The 20,542-nt window shown below is 37.8% G+C and overlaps 1 protein-coding gene and 1 long non-coding RNA gene across 7 annotated transcripts in view; one reads left to right on the forward strand and one right to left on the reverse strand.

Annotated features, from left to right (window-relative positions):
• LOC109496074 overlaps window positions 1–17,177 on the reverse strand; it is a 35,970-nt gene extending 18,793 nt beyond the window's left edge. Inside the window, exons 1-4 of one of the 2 annotated variants that reach the window (XR_002739424.2) lie at window positions 16,779–17,177; window positions 13,940–14,057; window positions 10,866–11,058; window positions 8,094–8,177 (exon numbers count right to left, since the gene is read on the reverse strand). This is a non-coding gene — a long non-coding RNA (uncharacterized LOC109496074). The remainder of the gene's footprint in view (window positions 1–8,093; window positions 8,178–10,865; window positions 11,059–13,939; window positions 14,058–16,778) is intronic. The other variant, XR_006592273.1, reaches the window with a different exon arrangement.
• Window positions 17,178–17,243: 66 nt separating this feature from the next.
• The window catches only part of LRRCC1 (leucine rich repeat and coiled-coil centrosomal protein 1), a 47,132-nt gene continuing 43,833 nt past the window's right edge, over window positions 17,244–20,542 (forward strand). For 2 of the 5 annotated variants that reach the window (XM_011291327.4, XM_011291328.4), the window contains exons 1-3: window positions 17,245–17,436; window positions 19,767–19,972; window positions 20,268–20,333. In XM_011291327.4, the coding sequence (XP_011289629.1) occupies window positions 17,348–17,436; window positions 19,767–19,972; window positions 20,268–20,333 (361 nt within the window). In that variant the 5' untranslated portion in view covers window positions 17,245–17,347. Of the gene's footprint in view, window positions 17,494–19,766; window positions 19,973–20,267; window positions 20,334–20,542 lie in introns of all 5 variants that reach the window. The other 3 variants (XR_006592272.1, XM_019822837.2, XM_045049683.1) reach the window with 3 other exon arrangements.

Here is a 20,542-nt window from a genome sequence, read left to right on the forward strand (position 1 = left end):
AATTTCATTATTTTATATGTGCGTATCCACCACCATTTGTTGAAGAGATCATCCTTTCCCCAATGTGTATTTTTGGCATTGTTACCAAAGATCAGTTTACCATATATGTGTGGATTTATTTGTTAGGCTCTCTGTTCACTGGTCTATGTGTCTGTCTTCATATGAATATCATACTGTTTTAATAACCATATCTTTGTGTAATAAACTTTGAAATCAGGAGTACAATGCCTCTAACTTTGATCTTTTTCAAGATTGTTTTGGCTATTTGAGGTCTTTTCTGGTTTCATATGAATTCTAGAATTGTTCTTTTTAACTCTGTAAAAAAATATTCTATGGTATTTTGATAGGGCTTGCAGTTGAATCTATTGGACAGTATGGATATTTAATAATGTTGAGTCTTCATGAGCATGAGTACGAGCATGAGATACCTCTCCATTTATTTGTGTTTTCTTTAATTTTTTTCATCAATGTTTTATAATTTTCAGTGTGCAAGTCCTTAATGTCTTTGGTTAAATTTATTCCTAAGTATTTTGTTGTTTATGACGCTATTGAAATTGAGATTGTTTCCTAATTTCATTTGCAATTAGTTGATTATTAGTGTATAGTTGTATTCTGCAACTTTTCTAAACTCAATTATTAGTTCTAATAGTTTTGGGTAGAGCTTTTAAGATGATGTCATATGCAGAGAGAAGCAATTTTACTTCTTCCTTTCCAACCTGGATGCTCTTTTTTTCCTTGGCTAACTGCTCTGGCTAGGACTTCCAGTAATATGTGAAAGAAGTGGTGAGACTGGACATCCTTGTCTTCTTCTTGATCTTAGTGGGAAAGCTTCTGGTTTTTAATTCTTGAGTATAATGTTACCTGTGAGCTTGTCATATATAGCTTTCATGATGTTAAGGTAATCTCCTTGAGTCCTAGTTTTTATCATAATGTTGAATTTTATCAATTAGTTTGTTGTTTGTTTGTTTGCATTTGTTGAGATGATCATGCAATTTTTAGCCTTCACTCTGTTTATCTGGTGTATAGATCGCATTAATTAATTTGTGTATTGTTGTAGACTCTAAGTCTAAAGTTCTCTCTTGGCCAGCAAGAGAGCGGGATGGAGGATGAAAAGCAAGAGACAGCTAATGTCCGGGAAGAGACAAGAGCCCCAAATAAGGGTCCTTGCCCCGTTTTTATTAGAATCAGAAGGCTTATGAACATGGCAATGAATGTGCACAAAGAGACAATGAATCTGTGAACATTAACTTGAGGATGTGAGGGAAAGGGGATCTTGAAGATATTTGAAGCTAGGGGTTTGGGTTAATACAAAACAAAATCTGGGCACCAGGCAGTTGGGCAGAAAGTTGTTTACAGGGCACATGAGGCACCACCTCTGTTTATCTCAGCTAGCCTAGGGGATAAGACAGATAGAGGAAATAACCTCAGGGTTAACAAAGCACCTTTTCTTTTGTTAATCATCTCCACTCTGGGCAACTTCACCCTGCAGCACAGTTCAGGGGTCTATAACCCAAATTACGTGTTTACCTAACTTGGTCCTTCTCTCCTGTGAAAGCAGCTTTCTGCTATAGTACTAAATTGGGAGGCGCCTCCACCCTGAATACCTAATCTCGCTTACCTCATACACCTTTGTATTGGGTGCCTTTGCACCCCGCTCCCTCTCTTGGGGTCCTAATCTTGTTTACCCAAACTCATTTGTGAGCATCCTATGGCTTTGTACTTCTTTGTTAACCCATTGGTATAACCCCGGGGGATTCCTAAGCTTATTCCCCACAGTGTATTTTGAATCATCTCTGCATTCCAAGAATAAATCCCACTTGGTTGAAGTGGATGATCCTTTTAATGTGCTGTTGAATTCAGTTTACTAGTATTTTGCTAAGAATATTTGTATCTATGTTCATCAGGGACATTGGCCTATAGTTTCCTTTTGTTGTAGTTTCTTGTCTGGTTTTGGTATCAGGTTAATTGTCTCACAAAATGAGCCTGCAAGTGTCCCCTCTTCTTTGACTTTTTTTGAACAATTTTAGTTGGCATTAATTCTTTAAATGTTTGGTAGAATGTGTTAGTGAAGCCATCTAGTCCTGGGCTTTTCTTTGTTGGGAGGTTTTTGATTACTGATTTTCTGATTTCAGATTTTCTATTTCCTCATGATTGTATATTTCTAGGAATTTACCCATTTCTTTTAGGTTATCTAGTTTTATTGGTTATAATTGTTCATACTAGTCTCTTATGGTTCTCGGTATTTCTGTAGCATCAGTAATAGTGTCTCCTCTTTCATTTCTGATTTTATTTAAGTTTTCTCTCTTTCTTTCATAATCAAGATAAAGGGTTTTAATTTTGTTTTTAAAAACCCAGCTCTCAGTTTCATTGATTTCTTCTATTGTTTTTCTAGCTCTCTATTTCCCTCCTGGACTACAAGATTTCTGCTGAAAAATCTGCTGATAGCCTAATGGGTACTTCCTTGTGTGAAATTTCTCTTATTGTTTTTAAAATTATCTCTTTGTCTTTAATTTTAGACAGTTTTATTATTTGTCTTGGATAAGATCATTTTGGATTGAAATTCTGGGATACATACTACCTTTGTGAACTTGGATGTGAAATATCTCCCCAGATTTAAGAAGTTCTCAGTCATTAGTTCTTTATAGAAGCTTTATGCCTCCCTTCTCCATCTCTTGTTCTTGGATTCTAATCATTCATAGATTATTTCTCTAATGGTATCCTATAGTTCACATAGGTTTTCTTTGCTCCTTTTCAGTTTTTTTTCTCTTTGTTCTCTTCTAAGGGGATAATTTCAAAAGAACTACCTTCTCCTTCACAGACTTTTTCTTCTGATTAATCTATTATGCTGGTAATACGCTCTATTGCATTTTTCATTTTATTCATTGTATTCTTCAGCTCCAGAATTTCTGTTTGGCTCTCTTAATGATTTCTATCTATATGTTTAACCTTTCATTTTATTCATTTATTGTTTCCCTGATTTTGTTGAACTTTTTATTATAACTCATTAAGCTTCCTTAAAACTGCTATTTTGAATTCTGTATCAGGTAAATCATAGATCTCCAATCTCTGGATTACTGGAACATGATTGTATTCCCTTGGTGGAGTCATCATTCCTTCTTTTTTCATGTTCTTTGAACCTTAAATTGCTGTCTTTGCATTTAAAATAGTCACCTCTCTCAGTCTTTATTAACTGGCTTTGGGAGAGAAATAATTTGTCACCCCTACTAGAGGTTTTAAGGTTTTCTCAGCCCTTTTCTATGGGTACACCTGCTCCACACTTACTCCCTCTCATGGCAGAATTGTTAAATTTGTATGCATTTACTTGATCTTGAAATTCCAGGCTGTGTGCTAACAGTCTCCCTTTTGCTTTCCCAGCACAATGCTAAGTGCTCAAGCTTGTAGTTTCTCCCCGGCCCACATATTTGAGCCAGCTGTCTGCACATGCTCACTAGCTGTCTGAAAAAGTTCATTCTCTCAACTCTCAAGAGGATGGCCAGGGAGCCAGCCAAGGAATGGGATTGGGCATAAGTGAGGTACACAAAGCACTAGGGATATTTGTTAGTGAGTTGGAAGATTCCCAGTAGCTCATGGCAGGCCTCCTGATGGAGACTGTGATGTTTTTTAGCAGGATCCACATCTCTGTGATATGTTCCATTCTGGGCTCTGGTTGTGGTTGTCCCAGCCACTTACCACTCCCCATCACCCTGCCCACCACTCAGCACCTGGATATGGCAAGAGAGAGGTGGGCCTCTTTGGCAGTATCTTGAAGCTAGACATTTACTCATACTTTCACTTTCCCCTGTGGGAGAAATCACAGGTCAAGAAGGCCTGAGCTATGGGGGAGGTACTGGGGAAGGGATGATGTGGGCAAAGTCAAGCGGTTTGCCTTACCTTCTTCAATGTGTCCAAAATTGAAATTTTTTGCTCCAGCAGTGTGCTAGAACTTCATTACTGGACTACTGGACTTTCACAAAGGTTCTGTCATCTGTGGATGATTGCAACATTGGTGTTCTTTAAGGGGAAGATGGTAGAGAAATCCTGTTCCACCATTTTCATGACAACACTCTCCTTTTGGTTAGTTACAATTCTAACATGTTGGCCACAGGTCAGAGTTTCGCTGCAGCTCCAGCTCCTCTCAGATAGCCCAGCCTTCAGTATTTCTGATCTGCTGTGTTCTCATCTAAGAGGCTCATGTTAGGATCAGGAATATAGCACTGAGACATCAGAACAAAATGTAATTCCATTCTTCTTGAGTAATTAAATTCCCCCAGGACATGATAAGCATTCATCAAAAATGTTCAAATATGTTTATGATGTTTGCAAGGTCACTTTCTTTTCTATTATATGTTATAGTGAAGCCACTTTCAAAGGTTATGTAAGAAGTTACTTTTTATAAATGGTCTTGGGACACCTGGGTGGCTCAGTTGGTTAAGCTCCAACTTCAGCTTAGGTCACAATCTCATAGTTTGTGGGTTCAAGCCCCACGTCAAGCTCTGTGCTGACAGCTCAGAGCCTGAAGCCTGCTTCCGATTCTGTGTCTCCCTCTCTCTCTGCCCCTCCCCTGCTCATGCTGTCTCTCAAAAATAAATAAATGTTAAAAAAAACAAAAAAGATACTATGAATGGTCTAATTTTTTTTTTTTTTTTTTTTTTTTTTTTTTTTTTTTTTTTTTTTACGGGAGAGCTAAAATACCTAGGGAAAATATCCCCAAATGTAGATTATTGCACTTACACTTGTGGCTAATTTACTTCACTGATTTACTTACTGGTTAACATTTCCTACTTAGAAGTCCTGACTCCAAAGGAAATCATGTCCTCAGGTATGGCTACACAGAACCAGAGGGAAGACACTGTCCCATTCTCATAAAGAAAGTAGCTCTCTAATACACAATATGTCTCTTTGCAAACCTTAAGAGAAACATGCTGCATTGGTTAATATTTGAGTTATCTATTTAAAGATAAACATTTAAAAGTTCTAAGCAATCTTTAACTTTGAGTATATACTAAAGGGTAAAGTGTAACACAACAAATTAAATTGAGTAGAATTGAATAAAAAATATAAATCAAGAGGAGAGTTATATAAAACATAGTAACACAAACAATACTAGAAAATATTTAATTTTAAAATCTAGTGTCTCCAGGTAATTTATATATATTGTCTTTAGTTGTCAAAACAACTTTCAGAAAATAGGCATTGCTAACCACCATTTTTTTTCCATGTTTGAAAGACCGGGTGGGGGGGGGGGGCATGTGTGCATGTGGGGAGGAGGGGCAGAGAGAGAATGAGACAGAGAATCTCAAGCAGGCTCTACACTGTCAGCAAAGAGCCTGACGTGAGGCTCAATCTCACCAACCCTGGGATCATAATCTGAGCCAAAATCAAGAGTTGGACAATTAACCAACTGAGCCACCCAGGCGCCCGACTACCCACCATTTTAAAGGTAAAGAAACAGGATCAGAGAAAGTTCAATCACTTGAATGAGCTCACAGAGGCAGTAAGTGATAAAGTTTGTATTAAAAACCAGTTTGTCTGAATCAAAACCCTACAATATTTCTACATCAAATATGTGTAAAACTAGATTTGCAGATTATTTTATTTCCAAACCAAAATACATAGCATTAGGACAATTGCTTATTCACATGGATGAAATAAAATTGGATTCCTAACTCACATCACATGCCATTAAAAAAAAAAAAAGCCAGGGGCGCCTGGGTGGCGCAGTCGGTTAAGCGTCCGACTTCAGCCAGGTCACGATCTCGCGGTCCGGGAGTTCGAGCCCCGCGTCAGGCTCTGGGCTGATGGCTCAGAGCCTGGAGCCTGTTTCCGATTCTGTGTCTCCCTCTCTCTCTGCCCTCCCCCGTTCATGCTATGTCTCTCTGTCCCAAAAATAAATAAACGTTGAAAAAAAAAAAAAAAAAAAGCCAGATGCAAGGCCTAAATGTGAAAAGTATACATTTTAAATTTAGAAATACTTAAGAGAATAAGTCTAATACATTAAAATAGGGATCAGCTAATTAAACCTAAAAAAGCACAAGTCATAAAAAAGATATAGAATGTACACCTAAATTTTTAAATTTTCAAAAAAATAAGTATCATAAGCATAGTAAAAATACAAGCCACAAGCTAGCAAATTTGTGATTAAAACCAAAAAAGATTGTGTAATGGTAGCAAAACAGAAGAGTAGTCAGCTCCAAGCTCTCATTGTCTTACAGAAATATCAAAAAACAAGCCGAAACTATCAGAACCAACAAGACAGTCATATTTGTCCCCAAAGGATACAATCCTTTAGTTCATATTGCAAAAAGACCAACTGAAGGTGAAATTCTCATATGTCACCGTGGTTGGGAAATATTTATCTGCCAAATATTAACCCTTTCCTTCCACACAAACATCACCACCATCATTACTACTCTACCTCAGTAAACATCCTTCATTCATCACCACCTGACATACTATATATGCATGTGAATTTGTTTATTTATCTCTTCTGAGTAGAATACTTTGTCCTGACTAGAATATAAAAGGTCTTTATCTGTTTTGATCCTTCATATAGTAGGTGCTAGATAAATTTGTTGCATTTTAGGGGGTTCCAGAGATTTTGAGGCTGATCAAGAAAAAAAGATAAGATCAGGAGGTGGTGGTAGCACACATGAGCTTTATTTAAGCAACACTTGATCTGGTTTGCATATAGAGGAAATCACTCACAGCATGAACCTTCCCAGAGGCCATGGCAAGCCACCATCCAAAAGGGGAGGAAGACAGGAGAATCCCTGGGGAAAAAGAGACTCCCAGATGGAGGGTTTGTATATTTAGGGGTTGTCACTCAGCAGCAAGTAGGCAGACTTGGAGGCAGAGAGCCCCTAAGGGCAGCAGTGACTTGGGGTCTTTATTGCCCCAGGCTTACCTTACCTGTGGCTAACATAGGTTAAATGCAGTTTTGCAGGGTATGCAAAGTAAGCAAGCTCTAAATGGCTAATAATATGTTTATTTGGACTATGTTTAAAACAACTGGATGTGTAAAAGTTTGAAGTAATAGGTCTTAGTCTGCTCTGAAGAAGTAAACAACCTAGGGTCCAAGGTACAGAGACCATCTTTGGCTTATTATATAATATGCATGAAATGAACAAAACAACAACAAAAATAAACAAAACACAAGTTAATTTCTCCATAGCTGATCCTGCTACAAAAGTAATGAATGAATAAATGTTTGAATTAATGAATACATGTTGGGTGGACTAATACCTATAGATTAAGTTAAATTAGAGGAAGAGTAGTTGCCTGTATACAATTAATACTAGATGGGTTTACATATATCCCCATGGACAATATAGATATACAAATTAATCCCAATAGACGTTTCACATGTATGCTGTCACTCAACAGTGCATCACTGATCCTACAATATGAAATTATTATCCTCATTTATAAAATGAGGAAATGTGGATCCCAAAAAATAACACAACTTGCTATAAACCATGCCAAGAGTAAGTGACACAGTGGGATTCAAACCTTTGCCCACTTAAATGCAAAGTTTACATTCTTTCCATTAAACTACAATTTCTTCTCTTGGTACTCATCTACAAATTATTCTTTCAGAGTTAAATAATATCAATGTTACACCCCCAGAAGAGACTTCTCTTCCCAGAACTTTTGAAACCTTCCTTTCTTAATTAGCTGTGACTAACTTGTTCACTGGCATATGTGATTTTTTAAAAAATAGTTAACATGTGAAACACTTTAACTCTGGCCTTAAAAGAAGTCACAAAATCGCAGAACAATTCACAAGTTAATCAGTCATTTATAAACCAAATTAGATTCAATAGCAAAATGCTTGTGAAGGGATGAGATGGCTAAATTAAGGAAACATTCCAGAAACATGGAGGGAAAGTGGGGGGAAAAAAAAAAGGCAATCCTTGTGAAGTTTCAAAATTACTTTTCAGGATTTAAAAAATGGAAAAAGGCAAAAAATCATGCAACCCCCAAGAGCAATAGAACTTTTCCCATGGAAATATTTTAATACTTAGTGCCACAACAGGGACAGGAATCTTTGGGTCTTATATCAGTGGTATTAAAATATTCTTCACTGAACTTACCTGTCTCCCTGAGTATTTGAGCTGCTTGTGCCATGGTGATTATTCTTGCCATTCTTAATCACACAGGGCTGGGGATGATCTTCCCTAAAAGCAGAGGACCAATTTATTTTTTCAAAAGATTTCTTGGAGCCTCTGTTTCTCTCCTCAGTCTTTGGATCAAACTTTTTGTTTATCTTTTAAGAATGGCTGCTCATCAAACTTATAACTTACTATCTGACTGTATAATTCAGCTTTTTTATGCAGGATTCTAGGTGTCCATGGAGCACAGGTGGGTAGTAGAGAGGCTAGAATACTAAATGGTAGAGGCACACAACAGAGGACTGTGAAAAAAATAATTTTGTAAATTTATTTTATTGTTTACCTGTGTTAAGTAGTTTCTCATTGATGGTGACCATCAAGAACTTGAAGACATCATCATTAAAATCATTAAATCAAAATGTATAGTCATTTCAAATATAAAATCTCTTTTCACCTTCCAATTTAATTTTTGAAATCATACACATTTTAGAATAATTTTGTCAAGTTCCATAAAAGATTCAGTTGGGATTCTTACTGTGATGGAATTTTAGTTGCGGTATACACGGGGAGAACTGACATCTTTATAATAATGATTATAGCTTTCTCTAAATTAAACTTTTTTGGGAAAGAGAGGAATCCTTCTATAAGCTTTAGTGTTCTCCATAAAATTTTGCACATTTCCTGTTATACTCACTCCATAACCACTTATAATTATTTTGCTATGTCAGTTTAGAAAATCCAAGAGAATATATGAAGAAAACCACATTGTCTGCAAAAGAAGCAGTTTATTTCCTCTTTTTAAATTCTTAAAACACATTTTTCTTTCTTACAACATTGGTTCATCTTAAAAGAGCAGGAATCCTTATCTTGCTCATCACTCTAATGAGCATACTTCCAATGTTTTATATTAATGATGATATTTGCTATAGGTGGTTGGGAGATGCCCTTTACTTAATTAAGGTATCATCATCTACTCTCAACTTGCTAAGATTTTAATTATGAGAGACTATTGAATATACCAAATGACCTTTTGCTTCTTTTAAGATGATTACATTTTCTTCTCTCATCAACTAATTTGGGGTATATTTTTCTCTTTTTCTAGCTTACTTGTTCTCTCTTTTTTTCTGTTAATCTAGATAACAGTTTATCAATTTTGTTTATCTTTTCAAAAAACCAACTCTTGGTTTTGTTGTGTTTTTTTCTATTGCTTTTCTAGTCTCTGTCTTTTTCTTCAGCAACCCATAATTTGTTCCCTCTGGTGTCAAGAGGTACTGCTGTATCAGAGGCCAGGCCATGGAAGGATTCTCCATTGTTCTCCTTTCTTTCCTGTAAAGAAGTCTCAAGTTCTGCAACTTCTCCCTCTCTAGCAGAGCTGTACTGGGCATGCAGCAAGCCATTCTTTTCTGTTCCTTTGTTCTTAGCTGCCCTCACCAAACTACACCAGTTCCATCAGTGTTCCATGTGAGGCGACACAGAAACCAGCCCTTCAGACAGCTCCCAGAAAGGCCAGGACCTTCATCCTGAGTAGGCCAAAGGCTCTACTCTTGCCTCTGAGAGAGGCCAGGTGATCTCTTTTGGCACAGAGCTGTACTGGCTTTGGGAGGCTTTGGGGCTGAAGTAGATAAAGTCGAATTGTTCTTCTAAGACTTTTCAATATGACCATTCTTGGTTTGTACTAGTCTGAAGCATTGCAACTACTTAACTGGATTCTGGGCTCTTCCTAAAGGTATTTTGGGTATGTATCATTGTTAAATCAGTGTTTCTATGAGGAAATGAGGGCTGGAACTTCCTTTTCCACTATCTTGCTGATGTCATTCTCCTCTCTAGCTTACTAATTAAAAGTTTGTCTGGGGCGCCTGGGTGGCGCAGTCGGTTAAGCGTCCGACTTCAGCCAGGTCAGGATCTCACGGTCCGTGAGTTCGAGCCCCGCGTCAGGCTCTGGGCTGATGGCTCAGAGCCTGGAGCCTATTTCCGATTCTGTGTCTCCCTCTCTCTCTGCCCCTCCCCCATTCATGCTCTGTCTCTCTCTGTCCCAAAAATAAATAAACGTTGGGAAAAAAAAATTTAAAAGTTTGTTCATTAATTTTCAGTCTTCTGTTGTGTTACTGTTATGTAATAACTCATTCAAATTTCTAGTTTTCTCCTGAAATATTTTTGGCCAAATGCCACAGATCTTGATATGGATTGCTTCAATTACACAGCTTTAAACTGTGATTTACATTTATTTAGGAGTATGATTTTCAAATGTCAAGTTACATACACTTTTTTTGATGAGCATTTCTTTATTTTGTTCAAGTACATTATTGTGGTCAATGAATGTAAACTGTTGGGAGGAAAAACTTTCCTCTACCCTTCAAAGATTCTTCCCATTGGTCTAAGAGTTAAATTGACATGATACAGATTAACAGAAGAAAATCAAATTTAATTTTGTATATATGGGAACCTCACAAACATGACAGGTTCAAAGACAGAAATATAAAATGAGGCTTATATGCAATCCTGAAGCTAAGGAATGGAAGAGGGGCCTGGGGCTTCAAAGGAGAGGAGGCCAATGCACAAGGCAATAAGAAGAGGAGCAGATGTTTGGTAACTGGATGGATATTTGCCTGCCATACAGATGGGCCATTCAGATAAAATGTATCTCCGGTCAAAACTCTGATTCAGGAAAAGAACCCCCCGCAATTTAGATTGTTCTAGGTAGTTAAGGAAATGGCACATTTTGGGGAGACTTATCCTAAATTCCTTCAGTCTCACCTTTAAAACTTTGAAGAAGTATCCAGAAGCCAAACTGATAGATAACTCCATAGCTCAAAGAATCAGCCTCAGTCTTGGGAATAGTCAGTTCAGTTAAATAGTTGTGTCTCATTTCAGGAGGCAATCTTGCAGATGGGCTTCCAAAGTTAGGCCTATCTTGTGCAAGCAATCAGGTAATTAATATGACGCATCTCTATAGAATTAAAAGGAAAACAGAGGTTAATGGTTGGAGCAAAGTATAAACCTAGTGTCTGAGTGCTGCCAGTGAGATTTCTAGATGTCAGCCTTGAAGCATCTGCAGATAGAGTGATGGCAGACAGTGGCAATCTGATAAATTTTCCTGGTTCGCAGTTTGAATGTCTCTGGTGATCTTTCTTAGTGGCCCATAGGGCAACAGGCACAAAGATCGTCTAAATATGGTCAGTTGGGATGATTTCTCTGACATCAATATCATGTCACCTAGCTTCAGTTTGCAGGACTTCAGGAAAAAGGGCAGCTTTAGTTCTCAATGATTCTAAGTCAAAACAAGGGAGAAATTTGCAAATTTTAGTTTGGAGAATCTTAGCCAGATACTTGAGGAAACCAAAATTCAGGATACAGTCCACTTTATAAGCAAAAAATAAACTGTCAAAGACAATGGAACTAGAATCTAATATCCACAAAGGTGTGCTATTGAATTTCATTTTTCTAAAATCACCCTCATTTCCACCAAAGATAGCCAAATTAAGACTAATTTGTTTGAAAAATAAGTCTGGTTTCAAAAAAACTTGGCCTGATTGTTTGCATAAGTGCAACAAGAATAGTGATTGACCATATAGGCTCTTTTTGTTTTAAGTTTATGTATTTATTTTGAGAGAGAGAGAGAGAGAGAGAGAGAGAGAGAGAGAGAGAGAGAGAGAGAAAGGGAATAAGCAAGGAAGGGGCAGAGAAAGGGGGAGAGAAAGAGAGTACCAAACAGGCTCTGCACTATCAGCATGGAGCCTTATGGGGGGCTCTATCTCACGAACAGCAAGATCATGACCTGAGTTGAATCCAAGAGTTGGACACTTAACCAACTGAGTCACAGAGGTGCCCTGGGCTCTTTAAAATCTGTTTTGCTAGAACTTTTCAGAAGGAATCTTCAGACTGAACTTTTAACAGTCTCTAAGGCAAAGAAGCTGAGCCAAACACTTGCTATCAGACTTGCCTACAATTATCTATATATGTGAGTAAATTCCTCTATTCTCAAGGATGCCAAAATATCCTGAGGTTACTGCAGCTGCAAGAAGTGACCTTCCTTTCTCACCTGGTAAGGACCCTAGAAGCAAGGTACCAGGCTGATTTTCCCAAGGGGCTTCATTGGCTCTGTAAAGTCAACTTTAGTTCCTTAAAGCTGTCCGGTCATATCTGAGTCTATGCATCTCTCTCAAAAACGACATTCTAGGCAAGTCTTGGCAATATAACCAATGTTTCCAATTATATCCTATTATAAAGAGAACACATTCTGGGGCGCCTGGGTGGCTCAGTCGGTTAAGCGCCGACTTCAGCTCAGGTCACGATCGCCCAGTCTGTGAGTTAGAGCCCCGCATCGGGCTCTGGGCTGATGGCTCAGAGCCTGGAGCCTGCTTCCGGTTCTGTGTCTCCCTCTCTCTCTGCCCCTCCCCCGTTCATGCTGTGTCTCTCTCTGTCTCAAAAATAAATAAACGTTAAAAAAAAATATTAAAAAAAAAAAAAAGAGAACACATTCTTATTGAACTTATGCAAATAACTTATATTGCCATGAAGATAAGAAAACTCACTGAGAGTGTCCAAATTCTGGAGGGATCAAGTAGGGAGAAAAAGATAAAACCTTCACGTTTGTTTACAAAAGTATGTTTTACCAAATTGCTGTAAGTCGTAGACAGCTTAAATGAAAATGTTTCCTTAAATCTGAAAAAACAAATACTAGAAAACCAAAAGTATGTTTTACCAAATTGCTGTAAGTCGTAGACAGCTTAAATGAAAATGTTTCCTTAAATCTGAAAAAACAAACACTAGAAAACCAGCAATGTTTCAAATAAGAAGTCATAAAAATTATAATCCTCTTCTTCAGTTCATTCAGACCCATGTTATTAATTCTTGTTCTGCTTGAATCCAGTTTTCCCACCAGTTCTGGAAATTCTTACCCAGTTCAGTTATATGACCTTAAGTTTATCAGAAACCTATATTTGTCAAAAGTACTTTTCATGAATCTCCTTGAGGATGAAGCACTTTTGCAGGGAACCTTCTATAAAAGCATCAGAGTAAAACAATAACTGTCTGTAAATGACCAAAGACTTTTAAAAAAATGTTCATCATTAGAGAACTGATGAGAACTCATTATAATGGACTTGACAAGGAATTGTGGTTATTTCCATGACACACAGTACTTCAATAATTAGCAGTACTTCAATAATTAGCAGTACAAGTGATAACATTCATTATACCGGGACAAATCAAAATTTTAAGAATTTTATATACATTCTAGAACAGTTATATTAATAGTATTCACCCATATAATCTAACCTAAGAAAGTTTATCATCATTTATTTGACAGTGCTTCCCATGCAATTTAACATACAAAATAAGTCTAACTAGTTTAATATCTCTCATTATAAGGAGAGAAAACAAATCTTTTGGGATGTTTCAGGGCCCTCTGGAATATGTCATATCTCAGTAGTAAGTTCTAAATAAAAAAGACTTCAGTTAGAACTGAACGGACATGGGATTCTCTCTCTCCCTCTTTCCTGCCCCTTTCCCACGCTCTCTCTTTCTGTCTCTTTCAAAATAAACAAATTTTTTAAAAATTAAGAAAAAAAAGAAATTCATATATCTAAAACATTCAATTTTTTGAGAACTAACTCTTCAAATATTCTGGATAAATAAAATATCACACCAAAAAAAATACAAATTACAAAAATATTGTATATAATGGTTGACAAAGAGAGATATACAAGCACAGCATGTGTTTGGAGGGGGTGATATATACAATTAAGTAACTGGAATTCATGAGTAATGCAATATTTTCAAGGCCAGAGGTCACAAAGGGGATGATTCTATGGGCCCACATTACTGACCTGATATTCCGTAGTGAGATCCATATGTAGAAAGTCATTGTAAAATTTTAAAAGCTTTGGGTTTTTATCTTTAAGTTTACATATATTTAGTTGGTTAAAAAGCCATTGTGCATCTCATCTGAAATATTAGCATAAAAGTGCTACATTGATTCGAATAGAAAAAGACAAATACAAATTATAGCATATAATACCACTATTCCATTTTGATTCCACAGAAATGCAGTAAAACACTAAAGGCTATTCAAAAACTATTAAGATGAAGAAAAAGGAGAAAAAAACCATAGTTGCCTTATACCCCACATCCAAATCAGTACACAAAACTTATAAAATCTAACTTACTAACATCTCCTCAGGTGTTCTGGCCTCATCATTCCTTCCCTTGTCCACGCCTTCATTTTTCTCACTCAGTTTACTGCAACAACCTCCAAATTTATATAGTCACTTCTAATCTCCCTCCAAACCACCTCCACTCGGTCTCTAGAGATAATGTTATAAAACACAAATCTAGTCCTGTCACGCTCCTGCTTAAATACTCTGCTATCTTGTGTTCTTGCATCTCCTCCCAACCTCACTCTGACAGCTGCTGCAACCAACACGCCATCAATCCATCACTACCTTCCTTTACCAAATGCCAACTTATAAACAAACTGTTGCAGGTTCTCCAAGATCTGAGTCAAGCCTAACTTTCTATTCTCACCTCTTGCTTTGTCACTTGCACACACCTTCGTCCCACATCAGCCTTTCTAAATAAATATTCCCAGAGTAGACAGTATTCATTCTGTCTCCCTCACAATGCTACCTTGCTGCCCAGTCTGACTGCCTATCCCATCTTGATCTCACACTAATAAGACTGACTCCAAATATATTGCCCATTTTGCACCCACCCCATGAATACTTTATAGACAGCATGTAAAGCAAGTCCAAAACAAACTGAAGTGCCATTTAAAAATACAAAACTACAGACTACAGTAATTGAAAAGTGTTAATTACATATTATTTAGAATATTAATGATAGGCTCTTTGAAATTTAGAACTTAGGTCTCCTATAGAAACTTAGTTAACAAATTTTGGTCTGCACGTAAAGAATTTCAAAGCAAAACTGCAGCTTCTAAGCATTTGTGCTAAACAACAACAACAACAACAACAACCAGACAAACGGTAGAAGTAGTTCATCAAATTATCATTTTAAAAAGTCAATTCTTTTTTACTGAGAGAGAGCACGCACGTGCAGAAGTGCTCTAGCAGAGTGGGCCAGAGGGAGGGAGAGAGAGAGAATCTTAAGGAGTCTCCATGCCCAGGGCAGAGCAAAGGCAGGGCTCACTCTCATGACCCTAAGATCACAACCTGAACTGAAATCAAGTCAGAGGCTTAAACTGACTGAGCCACCCAGATGCCCCTAAAAAGTCAATTCTTGGGGCACCTGGGTGGCTCAGTCAGTTAAGCGTCCGATTTCGGCTCAGGTCATGATCTCACGGTCTGTGGGTTCGAGCCCTGCGTCGGGTTCTGTGCTGACAGCTTGGAGCCTGGAGCCTGCTTCAGATTCTGTGTCTCCCTCTTTCTCTGACCCTCCCCTGTTCATGCTCTCTCTCTCTCTCTCTGTCTCAAAAATAAATAAACGTTAAAAAAAAAATTTATAAAAAAAAAGTCAATTCTTAACTGCTAAGATTTTTTAACTCCAGTGACCATAATCAATATATTAATTAATTAATTATAATGTCCATGATTTTGGAGGAAAGATCCAATACATTTAATACCATTACAACATAATTTATTTCTTTTTAAATTTTTTTTAATGCTTATTCATTTTTGAGAGACACAGCGTGAGTGGGAGAGGGGCAGAGAGAAGGGGAGACACAGGATAGTTAGTAGACTCCAGGCTCTGAACTGTGAGCACAGAACCCCTCCCAGGGCTCAAACCCACAACCATGACTTCCACAACTGTGAGATCATGACCTGAGCCAAAGTTGGACACTTAACCAACTGAGCCACCCAGGCACCCATAACATAATTTGTTTCTTACATCAGTTATTTGTATTAGGTAAGACTATATAATACTCATCCCCATTGAAAATCTGTATTTTAATGGATATTCAGAGATTAGTGACTTATCAATCATCTAATCCTACATAACACATTTCCGAAATTTACTGGCTTAATACAAAACACTTTATTTAACTACCATTTCTGTTATTTTGCAATTTGGGATGGGTTCACCTAAGCACTTCTGGGCTCATGTATGTATCTGTGTGCTGTGTGTCCTTAGCTAGAGTAACTTGTTTCTGCCCGGCACTAGAATTAAATGCATTGCCCCCCTCCAAAAAAAGGCAAAAGCAAGCCCAGAATCGAGGAACCGTTAAAGAGATTCTACCTCCATTTCTGGTTAGAAAGAGCTGCAGACATATGACAAAGCACATGATTAACAGGAAATAGTGAATGGTGGCTACAAATTTTAGAACGTGATAGGTATAGCTAAACAGTAGGAGACCGATTAACATTTAAGACTGGAAATATCTTCAATATTAGATTAGAAAGTTAGGCTTTTATTTGACTGCTAATGAGGGACCACCAAAGATTTTAGTTCAAGACAGTGACAGGTTCAGAGCTGACATACCTTTTGTCTCCATTTTTATATATTCCCATGAGTTAGAGAGCAAGCCTACCAGGTGGCCTCTTCGACCTTCTGGTATTGTTTTGCTACCTGAAATGTCATTCATTTCCAGAATTCCCTTTGACCTAGTAAGTCTCTGCTCAGTCATCAATAACTGTTTAGAAAACTTTCCCACTACCCACATCTCTATACATTTTGCACAAATGTTCCAGTGCTATTCCTAGCACTCACCCTGTTGCACGTCAATTGCTTCCTCCATTGAACTGTGAATGCTTCCAGGAACGAGAATGGGTTTCAACTTATTCCTCATGGCACAGGTAAGTGCCTGGCATATGTAAAGGCATCCCATAAATGTTTACTGACTGAATCAACAACAGTAGGTGCAATGGCCGGTGGGGGAACAACTAACTTAGTTCTGTAAAGACAAACTGCTATCAAATCGGCTTCAGAAGTCAGTCACCTAAAACGCAAAAATCATACAAAGCAGCTTCAAAGGAAAAACTCATTCTTTCCCCAACAGCTACCACGCGGAATGCTGTTTCCCTTTACGGCAAGTCTCGAGAGTTGCGCCCTAGATACCGTAAAAGGGAGGGAAGCCCTTGGGGAAGAAAATCAGGTTTCCCGCTTTGCGGCACCGTAAGGGCGGGAAAGTGCCCGGCTGTCGGTTGGAAGACGGGCGGGTGGGGGAATCATCGCCCCGCCCTCTCGGGCTGGACTTCCGCTCACCAAGGAGGCGTGTTCCGGGCTCTCCCACCCAGCTCTGGGCGCCGGTTAAGATCAAGGTTCCCGTCGCCGGTTCCATGGAGGCGCCGGTGGAGGCGGAGGTTGAAAATGGGGACGGCGACAGCAGCTGCGGGGACTTGTGCTTCATGGACAAAGGCCTGCGAAGGTAAAGGGTGCTGCTCAGCCAGAAGCAGCCTGCGCATTCCCCGGACGGCAGTTGTGGGTAGGTGGCTGCCTCGGTGCAGCGGAGGCGGCACAGCTTTACCCAGACCACACACAAATGCTGTCCGGCTTTCTCCCGCCTTAGAGCTGCAGAATTGCTCTGAAGTACCTCGTCCCACGAATTGTCCTTATTCCTTTCCACTTGGACTTCTGAGCAACCTGGAAACTGCCCTACGACCTGACTCTACCAGCCTTTAGCCGTCCTCCCTCCTTTACTGGTTCTCCTTGTTTTTCTAATTATTCTTTTTTTACTTGTTCTGTAATTGTTAGCATTCTCCGGTTCTGTCTTGTCTTTTCTGCTCCTCTTACTTTGACAAAAAGTGGCACTGTGGTATCTCTAGCAGCTGTGGAGCGAAGTTTTACTGCTCTTCATTAGTTTTGCCTCAATTCTCTACACCTGCATTCTAATTTCTCCTTTGCAGAACACTATGATACCTATATCCATATACTTTCTGAAAGTACTAAACATCATATTTAACTAGTCGTTTCCCTCTTTCATGTAGCCCAAGTTTATGCATGACATACTAAGTTCTTTGTTCTGCTTTACTGACTGGTCCTTGCCTACCTTTTCGGTCTCCCCTCTTAACCATTTCTTCATTTTACTCTATGATTAGCCATACTGCGCTACTGGTAGTTCCATAGTAGGCTTCTCTGTGCTTTTGCACATGCTGTTCCTTTGTGGCATGCCCTGCCATATGCAGAACCTTGCTGCTGATAATTAAACCATCTTGTTCTGGATTCTGATCTAAAATTTGCTACAAGACCCCAAGGAGATGTTTTTTAAAGGAATATTTACATTTATATTTAATAATAGCTGTTATTTACGGGATGCCATTTATGTGTACATATTATATACGTTATCACTAATCCTCACAATTATTCTGCAAGAGGGCAATTTTATAAGTGACAGGAGGCTCAAAGGATCTAAACAGCTCTTCAGCTTCACGCAGCTTGTGAGTGATTAAGTTCAAATTTAAACCCTATTTCTGTCTAATTTCAGGGGCTGCTTTTTCTCCTGTACCACATTATCTGCAAAGGACTAATTTCCAAAAACTAAAACGTGTCAGAAAATAAATGTACATCATTATGAGCATGTGTTAATAGCATAAGGCCTGGCACTAAATGATACCTCAGTAAATGACAGTAGCTAATTTTCTGCCACGAGTTATTAGGTGCTTCAGTCTGAATTCTAAGGGAGGAGCTGAATGATCTTATGGCATATTTAAAGTGTTTTTGTGTTTTAATTTTGAATTTGAAATTCTTGATGCTAATTTGGAAGCACACCAGAATCCCTTGTTTTTTATTTTACTCCCCGAGTACTAAACCTGCACTTTCACCAGTTAGGTTTCCTCTATGGTAGCTGCTACAGAACATAGAACAGATGCCTGTAACATTGTGTGTTCCTATTCCCAACTGTTCCTCCACCCAGCATCTCTGAACTATGTGCACTGTAGTTTTTATTCCTGGAACTACTATCTTCAGGAAATGTTCTGGTAATAAATGGCAGTAATTGAGAGAATGAAGAGATGAGTTCTATTTAGAGAAGGTGCATTCCAAATTTATAGAAGGGAGGATGGACTTCATTAGAAATAGCACTAGAAATAGACTTTCACTACAGATAGCAATAACTAATGGTTTCTTTTGAAACCAACTACTTTCTTGGTTAAATAGCTGTCGCAAATGGTAAATAAGGCAAGATTATAAACTCCAGTGCCAGATCTGGATTTATACTGCCTCAGGTAATAACTATAGGAACTTGGACAACTTATTTAATATCTGCAAACTTCCGTATCTTTATTTAGTATCTCAGAATACTGAGGATATTCAGTATTCTCAGCAATACTGGTTGCTGAGAATTGTTGTGAGGGTTAAATGAAATGAAGAAACTGAGGGTTAGAGAGGTTAACTCACCTAAGTAATTTAGCAAAGAAAATGGTAGAATGCAGATTTGAACTGGGGTATTATGATTCCAGGGCCTTTACAGTTACAGCCTTCATTATATGCTGATGTATGTAGAAGCTAGAAATGCCTAGGGTCACTTGCCTCTGTTGAGTGGATTTCTTGTTTATCTCTATGGTCCAAAATACTGATTAGTGGTAAGAAGCACTGTACCTTATGAGATATTAAAATGTTACCATAAGTAGGAAGGATTTCATTATAGAATGAGTAGAGCACATACTTATCATCTACATGGTATTTGGTTGATTTTAATTATTTGGTCATGTTAAAATCTGTTCCTTAATTATTTTTGATAACCTATATTTTCTCTTGTAGCATATCAGAGTTATCTTTAGATTCAACCCTTCATGCCATCAATCTTCATTGCAATAACATCTCAAAAATTGAAGCCATTGACCATGTTTGGAATTTACAACACTTAGATCTGTCATCTAATCAAATAACTCAAATTGAAGGGCTAAATACACTGACAAAACTATGCACTTTAAATTTGTCCTGCAATATGATCACAAGAATAGAAGGTTTGTAAGTGATTTTCATGTGATACTTTGCATAAGAAAGATGATTTAAATGCTTTTCTTCTTCCCAAAAGAATGGAATAAAATATAAACCTTTGAAAACTGAGCCTAACTTTTACTACATAAAGAGTTTTCTTCAAGAAAAGTTATCAGTTTTTTAAGTATTTTGTAAAATGCCAATAAAATTGATTTCACTGCTATCTGACTGGATTTGCTTCAAACTGTCTGAAATAGCAATACTGTGTAGCTCTAAATAATTATTTTAATTCTATAAAGGCTTTATTTTATTTTATTTTAGGACTTGAAACACTAATTAATCTGACTAGATTGAATTTATCTTATAACCACATCAATGATCTTAGTGGTAAGTAGATAATCTTATATTTTCTATAATGCTGAATGTTTGCTACATGTGATGAATTAGGCTGAGCTCAGCATGCTGAAAACTGAATAATCCCATTTTTGACCAAAATATCATCTAGAGAGTGTACTTCAGTCATAATTCTTTTTTTTTTGGTGCCAAAGCTACAGCTAAAATAAAAAATAAGAACATAAACTAGGGTGCTCGGCAAC

This window comes from Felis catus, chromosome F2 (genome assembly GCF_018350175.1).
Source record: "Felis catus isolate Fca126 chromosome F2, F.catus_Fca126_mat1.0, whole genome shotgun sequence".
NCBI classification, from domain to species: Eukaryota; Metazoa; Chordata; class Mammalia; order Carnivora; family Felidae; genus Felis; species Felis catus.